The sequence below is a fragment of the Megalops cyprinoides genome, chromosome 12, assembly GCF_013368585.1.
Source record: "Megalops cyprinoides isolate fMegCyp1 chromosome 12, fMegCyp1.pri, whole genome shotgun sequence".
NCBI lineage: Eukaryota > Metazoa > Chordata > Actinopteri > Elopiformes > Megalopidae > Megalops > Megalops cyprinoides.
This window is the reverse complement of record NC_050594.1, coordinates 32908378-32916919: the sequence shown is the minus strand read 5'-3', so window position 1 is coordinate 32916919 and position 8542 is coordinate 32908378. Positions and strand designations below refer to the sequence as shown.

Here is an 8542-nt window from a genome sequence, read left to right as displayed (position 1 = left end):
TGACAAGGTTTAAGAAATGATATTGTTCTGGTGCATAAATATTGCCTTTTATATCCTCACCTTCATGAAGAAGCTAAGGTCTCAATAGGTCAAGGAAACAAGCTTGTATTTTAATAGTGCTAAGGATATTCTTCACCCAGAGAGAACATAGCATGCTTTGCAGGGAGCTGCTATACAGCAGTCTACATCCCCTGCTGTGCCTTATACACGACCGTCTGGAACTCAGGCACTTATTGTACACATTTTAAGAAGGTTGCATACAGGGGTAACAGCAGGTCTGATATCGCCAAGGGAACAGCAGAGCGAAATAGTATTATTCTTTGTTTGTATTAAACGCCTGGTAAACACTGTCTGTCGTGGTCTGTCATTTCTGCCTGTTTTTCCTTTGCTCTTAATGTACACCCAAATTGCCACCAGAGAAGTCATTAAAGAACACCTTATTGTATTTTCATATTATTCCAGAAATGGTTGTTTAAAATTTGAGCAAATAAGAATTTTTTACCAAAATGGTTACAACAAGGTCATTCTTGGAGAAAAAGACAGGGAGGCTGCCAATCCGCCATTCAGTTCATCTGACCTAAATCTTTCTCACATGCATTATATTTCCATCTTGTTAAGACCTGTAAGGATCTGCTGCTGCTTTTCAGATGTTTGTTAAAGAGGCTATATTTAACTAGCACTACTTCAAGGGCTGGAATACTGCTCCAGTGCTAGAAGGTCCTTTCTTCATGGATAATTTAACAGGCATAATGCTGATGCGCCCTAAATGATGGATCTAATATCCAATTCACAGGGTTTTGCTGGCAGATTGTGAGAGGGAATGAGGCTTCGTCTCTAACGAGCATACCCTCGCTGCAGTGAGAACCCGCTGCAATGTGAAACTGAAAGGCCCCGGCCTGCACTATAAAAGCTTCCAGATTTTGATGTCAGGCTCGTGTCTCTCCTGTGTCCTTCCACCTCAGGCAGCCTACAGACAGACAGAGAACATATAAATCTGTGACAATTGAGGGAGGCTGCCCATGCCCAGCAATCTAATGCCGCAAAAGGTGGCTGGTGCAACTAATGCACATGTATCAGGAGAGGAGGGTGTGTCAGGATGGGAGTGCTTTGAGGGTCTATGTTAAGTGCAAGAAAGATGGTCTGAATAGAAGTCTATTGTAGAATAGAAGTCTATATAGTCTATTGAATAGAAGCGAAGTTATAGTAACTCACCATAGATGCACATGGCTGCAGTGAAGCATTTTTAAAAGGCCGAGGCACTCATGATTGAGAAATTATACAGTATAAAAGCTTTTATTTCATGGAGAAGAGCAAAGTAAAAATGCGCTCAATGTACCTATTGTGAACTGTTGAAGCTTTTGTCAGGAGTCAGGAGTTCCCAGACTCCCAAGTTATATGAATTTGATTTCTAATACACATGTATGTTTGGTGTTTCCACTAGACACCAAACATATTACCAATTCTATTATATATAAAATAACACATTATATTCATAATGATGACAAATCTGCCACAGTATGTATTTTGTTTCATCTAATGAATCTAATACATAAAAGATCAATTACCCTGCTATGAAGAGTGTTTAAATTAAATACTGTTTATACTATGTCATTTGTGCTGAGGAAAGCAGTTTGATTCTGCCAGCTTTTCATGCATTCTGGATACCTGCTACAGTAATCAGTTTGGTCACACCCCAACAACACTTTTCAAACAGTATTGTATACATGTAATTGTTATTCTAATATGGAAATCACACAAGATGCATGTTTTACTTGTTCAGTATAATACAATTAAATGTGTTGAATTTTAATTGATTACAAAATGTAAGTTTTCCATTTGTAACAATTTTACCAAGGCAAACACGCAAGGAGGTACAGATTAACCATGAGTGTTTTTTTAATCAGTCATACACAATTTATAGCATAATATCATACACAGAACAATCCATTTACACCTGAACTTTGTTTAAAAAGTCCTTAATGATGAGGATAGTTTTTTTATAATGTATACAACACAATATGCAAAAAAATGTATTATAATTTTCCTTATCATCTCAGTTGTCCTCAAAGTTTACAGACTAATCTGAAAAAAGACAGTAAACAAAGGAGTTTTTTTTCCAAAAAATGTTACATCATTATTTTAATCTCCGTACTGTAGGTAAAAATATACTCTACTAAAAGTCTAAATATACTTAATACAAATTAGACTCCAACTAATTTATTTCACAAAAAATGCAATACAAGGATGAATGCATCCACATGTATCCATAACTTTGCTGGTGCGCTGGTTCTGACTAAACTGCAAGAAGACGGCAAGCTGCATCTAGAGGACAGGAGGGACATGAAAAGGTCAGTAAGACTGTGTGCTCTGAGGGTGTCTTACTTCTGCCAAATACTCCCTGTTTTGCCATGAAATCCACAAGCCTGCAGGGCAGAGAGGCAATTGAAATCCACTTCAATGATTCAAAGCTGTAATTGCCTGTGTTGTCATTCCTGCTGTTCTTCCTTCCATGAAGTGCAAAATTACTGTCCCAGGACTCGTTCGCTCCAAACGTCCCCAGCAGCAGATAGTTAGGGATGCTTTTGGAGACAACACTAGATCAGGTTTCTGCTTGTGGACACTAGGAATTGTCTGTCCACTACATCCATAAAATTACAGTTGAGAGGATTTTTTTCTCAAGCAATGTCAATACCTTGTAATATGCAGCATGTTGGCGATCATAAAGTGGTTGTGTGAAAATAGAGGTTTTGAATTTTACATTAAATGGTCCTTCAGTATAGTTCATGGCATTTCCATTTTTATGGGAATGAATCTAGCTGTCTAGCATTATGTTTGCAAATTGTCTCACCTTTATTGGAAATTGGAATTGGGAAATTGTGGCACTTAATATTTCCTTTAGTATTCAATATATTTACATTATACAGTTTTAACTATAAATTGACTTCATAATTAAATGTTTAAGGTGGCATTTACTGAACAAAATAAAGCATTACTTAACAACAAACTGGCACTCTTTTAGACTCTTTTGGTCACAAAACATAAAAGGTATGATATATGTATATGCTTTAAAAGACCTATGTAAATGAACATTTATGAGTAAATTAGATTCTCAGAACTGTTACCAAAATCCCCAGGTATCTTTGGGCCATTGTGACTTAATTTCATGTAAATATGTGTGATAATTATGGAGATGGAGCAAAGCAATAGAAAGGTCTGATGGAAAAGGGAGCAAAGCCTTGCTGTCATTTAATACCCCATGGGTTCTCTGCATTCATTTTTGGCAGGTAAAGCATAGATCCCCCAAGTTCCATTCCATTATAATAAAGCACTGAAATCGTTTAATGAGCCTACAGTCTTGAATAGTTGATTGAATTGAGTAGTCTTGAACAATCAGTTTTAACTGCTGCATGTCTCTGGAGGTCATCACTGCCAACCAAGTGGCCATTGCCTTCACATTTCAGTATGAAACCCATAGGCCCAGAGGCAACAGCCAGACATTAGGGTTTAGATGGAGGTGTAGTGGTTCCGGTAATTGGTCAGCTTGATTTTTTCAGGCAGGATGATGTTGACAGAGTGTTCCTCACCGTTGTTGGCCCTCAGCAGGTAGTCCCGCTGCTGCCGCACGAGCTGGCTGTACTTGGCATTGGCCATCCAGGCCTCGCAGCGGTTGAAGAAGATGATACCTGTGGTACCCAGGACCACCAGGCAGGTGAGCAGGCCGAGAACGGCAAAACAGATGACCTGGCTGCGGGTGACCAGGTGGCTGGGGGCACGCACCGTCTCCTTCATGGTAATCTTCAGCAGCTCACGGTCTGGCGGGCGCACCAGCTTGTGGAACACGTGTGAGGGCAGGCCATGGTGCTGCGGCGGGCGGCTGCCCTCCTGTTCCGACGGCCGAGAGGGCCTGGCTCTGGGTTGAGCACAAGTGTGCCCCACGAATCCCGGCCGGCACAGGCAGCGGAAGCCCCCGTCAGCCAAGCCCAGGCAGGTGCCGCCGTTGGCACAGGGGTGGTCAGAACAGGGCAGCAGGGAGTCGTTGCAGGTAGGGCCGGTGAACCCCCCCAAGCAGGCGCAGGTATAGACAAGCCCGTGGTCAGTACAGCTGCCCCCATTGGCGCAGGGGCTGGGCTCACAGTCGTCCACATCGATCTCACAGAAGTTGCCAGCGAACCCAGAAGGGCAGAGGCAGGAGGAGTGGGCTGCCAAACCATCATCATCAGTACAGGTGCCCCCGTTCTGGCATGGAGAGCTGCGGGACCATACAATGGGCTTTAACCTGGGCAGTTTCACTCTAGTTACTGTCACCAGCCAGGTCTTTCAAAGACTGTCATCACATCACTATTCTATCACCCCTCAGGGCTTGAAGTATTTACATGTGCACAATCTGGGTCCACACATATAATGAATGGTTTTTAATGTACTTTTATGAGTAAATCATTTTTAACTATTGAAAACAGCAGGAATATGGCCTTGTACAACTGAAGATGCCAGTTACCAGAGTACCAGAATTACCTTTTACCGTATACCATGTCTATTAAAGTAAATGTTGTTTAGTTTTGATTCGCTGTGTAACAAAAGCCATTGTTCAGCTTTTGTACCTTTTGGTTCTTTTGTTCAGACCTGTATTTGATTGTTGTGATGTCTCCTGCTGCAAATTAAGCCACTGAAAAGGTCAGCTATTAGTTTTTCTGTCATGAAGCATAAGGAATCGATTTATTGTGCTGCTTTTGTAAGTATATGCCTACAAAAAGCTAGACAAATATCTCCATGACTGAAAACCAGAACTTTTCAAGGCTCAGTATTCATTCATGACCAAACTCACACTGTGTATTCAGTGCCCCTGTTGGCCTTGTTTTGGAAAGAGACCGCAGGAGCTCCGTGTAACACTGGAATGCTTCTCATTAATCCAGAATCCCACAAAGCACCTTCGACGTTTCACGTATTCATTTAATTTAGCGGAGAACACCGGAATGCAAATGATCATTTTGGGTGCAGCGAAACGACCTCCATTAATTTAAATCCCGATTATCCAAAGGCTTAAAAATATTGCTACACAATTGATTTAAGATCAGATTAAATGTGAACTTTGTCAGGGAACACCATCCTTTATTTCATAAGAAAAATGCCAACGGAGTCTGTGGCACGAGGTCGATGGTGGCCCTACTAACGAGTATTCCCCTTGCCTGTCAATATTTGCAGTGCGCGTCGTGCCGTTTTAGAACTAATGGTAACAAATACAGCTTATAAAATTGAGTAGTGTCAGTGGTTTCGGTTTCTGCTTGTGATACTGGTTTTGATGTAAATTCAGGGAAGCTTTTAGAATCTACATTTGTGTTCATCGAGTGAAGTTTGTTGGCGAGGGGAAGATTAGCCTTACCCATTGGTCAAGCATGGTCCAATCCTCAGGTGGCAATTGTCCCCAGTATAACCGTGCGCGCATATGCAAAGGTAACCGCCCTCGCCTGTCTCGATGCAGGTTGCATTGTTAGCGCACGGCTTTGATGAGCAGGAATGGGTATCTGAAACATATTTAAATTTTGAGAAATCCTTCTGCGTAACCTGGGCGTCACATCTTGACGCGAAAATTCCGTTATGGCTTGACATCAGGGCGGGCGGCCCGCTCACCTACATCACACCGACTCCCCGCCCAGCCCTCCTCGCAGTTACATTGCCAGGCTTTCTCACACGACCCGTGCACGCAGCCCGGGAATGGTATGCACTGGTTACACGTGGCACCCTGCCAACCTGGTTTGCATCTGAAAGCGAGTGCAACAACGTATTGAAAAGCCAATATCTTTGATTGTGTCACACCTGTTATTCCTTGTTTTCCTCTTTTTGAAATATCTCTGTAGTCACAGTATGCAAAGCCATGCAATAATCTAAAGTATCCAATACGTTAAGTAACATTTTCTCTCGGGATATAGGTTATTTAAAAGATATATAGGAAAAAATAGAAAATTCCTCTCGGGTCAATGTGTTGTTTTCTTTAGCTCGAGAAGCAAATTGAACAATAGTCTATTACATGGTTTACTACATGAAGGCGTGCTTGTATGTGACACTGATTTCTTTCTAGGTGTTATTTTTAATAAGTGTATTTTAGAATGTATTTTAGATGGATGAAACAACTGCACGGTTATGCGGCTGCTTTAAAAGAAAGAAATACAAAAATCAAAAGAACATTTTGCGTACCTGCATTCTCCAGTTTTCTCACAGAACCCATTGTCTGGATCGCAACCTGGGCTGCATTCAAAACCTTTTCAGATTACATGCAGATTAGTAGGTGAATTATAAAACACTGAAAGATATAAATGGTGTTTGTTCACAGATAAACTCAATGGATACACAAAATTCCGTTATTCTGCCTTAAAAAATGACAAAAATGACAGGACCTGAGCTCAGTTTGACAATACTTTAACGAAAAATGAATTTGATTTTAAAAATACAATTGCTGGCCCCCATCACTACTATTCGTGTACATTAATTGCCATTGTTACTTGTGTAGAGAGAAACACTATTTTTACCATTGCCGATGCCAACGGTGACAAGGAACAACAAGCAGGAGGTAGTCAGTGTGTTTAGACCACAGAAATACATCCTGAGATTTGGGCTAGATGCGCATTTTCCTGAAAGACAGGCATTTGTCAATAGTGAGGTATACGGAATCAAGAATTTAAGTGAAACAGATGTGCCTTTGTCGTTACGATCACAAGGTTTGTGAGATACGAAACACAGTACACCGTTTCCAAGACCGGTCGTGCAGGTCGGTCGTGCAAAGTTGATATCGTTAATATACACAGAATCACAGAATGAAAATTAATAAAACATAAACACATTTTAAATGTGCAACTATGTTAAATGCTAACGAATGAACATATTTACTCTTAGAATACTCTTAGAAGTACACAACCACAGACGGACATATGTGACATGAAAAAAATAACTACAGCCATTGGTCTTATTAACTAACGTCTTGCGTTTGATAACGAAAGGATTACCTATGTCGCTTCGTTGCTCCTCCTTTTACTGTTAAGCATTTTGCTCTCGCTCCAGGTCAGCATTAATGTCATAGTGAAACCACTCAGGCGGGCGGGGAAAAAAGAAATCAAGTGTTGAGAGACCATCGAGTGCACGGGTCAGCTCTGTTTCCTCTCCGCTTGGACTCTGGAGACAGTGTACACGCGCCTCCTACCTAGCCGAGTTTGAAAGGAGCTGTCCAGCACTCCAACCTCCTGAACGCATGCGCTTCCGTTGCGATTTCATATGGTTATAGTATATATAAACTGCTTTATAATGAAAACACCTTGGTGCTTTTGAGCAGTTGAGCTTAAGGTTGAATTTTATTGTGCTCATAAGGACTCTCAATCAATTTAAGACACTCCCTGGTGTTGGAAAAGTAATTTTCCGCTCTCCTTCCTCAGTGTGACACATTACATCTGAGTAAATGATCATCTCAAGTCATCTGAAAGATGCGTGTTTGATTAATTGAAAGATTAATTGTTTCACATTCATAATAACGCTTGAATAATATTGCGAATACTGTGTTGTAATATTATGAGCAAGCACACGACCCACAATGACATTAACTTTATTTATATCTGGATTTTTACTGTTTGATAAATTTACTGTTGTGGTCACTGAAAATGATCATTGATAATAATAATCACTGAGAATAAAGACTAAATCCAAGGATATTACCATCAACCTTGTAAGTGACATGCACTTACAGAAAGATAAGCCACTGGTGAGGAGAGTAACCCTGCATGACCTTGAAGGCTTCTAGTACATGTATATTGTAAACACTGCGTTTGATCAGAAGTAGCCTAGGCTATTACAAGTGCAACCTGTGTAATCGTTTCTAATACACTTCGAATTGTCGCGGATTTGGCACTGATAGGGGTTTTAGAAGGCAGTTTGGCTACTTCTGTGTTTTGTTTGTTTCGTCAAATCACATGAACCTAATGAAAATACTCACCTTGGGTCAACAACAGCGAGATGTACTTGTTCCCAAGGAAGAATGTGTCATACGTGTGTCACGAGTTTTTACAGAACAAGCCTTGTTATTTTGACCGATTGGTTTTGGGGTTTTGGTAGACAGGGACATCACTTTGGCTTGGGATTTTGAAATCAGGCCGATGTAAAAATTGTTTGCTCACATCCTTTTGTCAAATAACCGCCTCATTTTATTGTAGGGTGCTACTTAGCTTTAGCTAAACGATCTTTTACACGTACAGTAAATTGCACTGCAATCTACCCCTACATTAAAGATCTATTCGCAATATAAAACTAAACCCTGATTTTATTTTTTGTTTTTCCAAATCTTAAGATAAACTTGTGATGCAGATTTACCTGTAAAATCCGCCGGAGCAATCTAGGAAGGTTATTGTACACTATATACGAGTAACTAGCTTGTTTGCTACAACACATGATAGCTAGCTATTGACTACAAGAGCACTTGGAGGGTGGGAAATGAGCTAGCATCGAGTGATGCGTCAAGCCTACTACCTAACACAGCTAATACAATGAATTTATGAATGGAAAAAGT

General features: G+C 40.7%; 1 protein-coding gene across 1 annotated transcript; it reads right to left on the bottom strand.

Moving 5' to 3' along the window:
* Positions 1–2246: 2246 nt before the first annotated feature.
* Positions 2247–7242, bottom strand: LOC118787165 (protein delta homolog 1). The gene is made up of 6 exons (XM_036542628.1): positions 6996–7242; positions 6522–6623; positions 6190–6253; positions 5626–5756; positions 5378–5519; positions 2247–4249 (listed from the first exon to the last, which is right to left on the bottom strand). Exons 2-6 carry the CDS (start codon positions 6592–6594, stop codon positions 3505–3507), a joined length of 1155 nt encoding a protein of 384 aa, XP_036398521.1. The 5' UTR covers positions 6595–6623; positions 6996–7242; the 3' UTR covers positions 2247–3504.
* Positions 7243–8542: the final 1300 nt, after the last annotated feature.

Excerpts from the sequence above, each read along its gene's own strand:
- LOC118787165 (XM_036542628.1), bottom strand. The coding sequence starts at position 6,594 with ATGTATTTCTGTGGTCTAAACACACTGACTACCTCCTGCTTGTTGTTC. Across the intron at positions 6,254-6,521 it reads CACCGTTGGCATCGGCAATG|GTTTTGAATGCAGCCCAGGT; the intron begins GTAAAAATAGTG and ends TAATCTGAAAAG. Across the intron at positions 5,757-6,189 it reads GAGAAAACTGGAGAATGCAG|ATGCAAACCAGGTTGGCAGG; the intron begins GTACGCAAAATG and ends ACTCGCTTTCAG.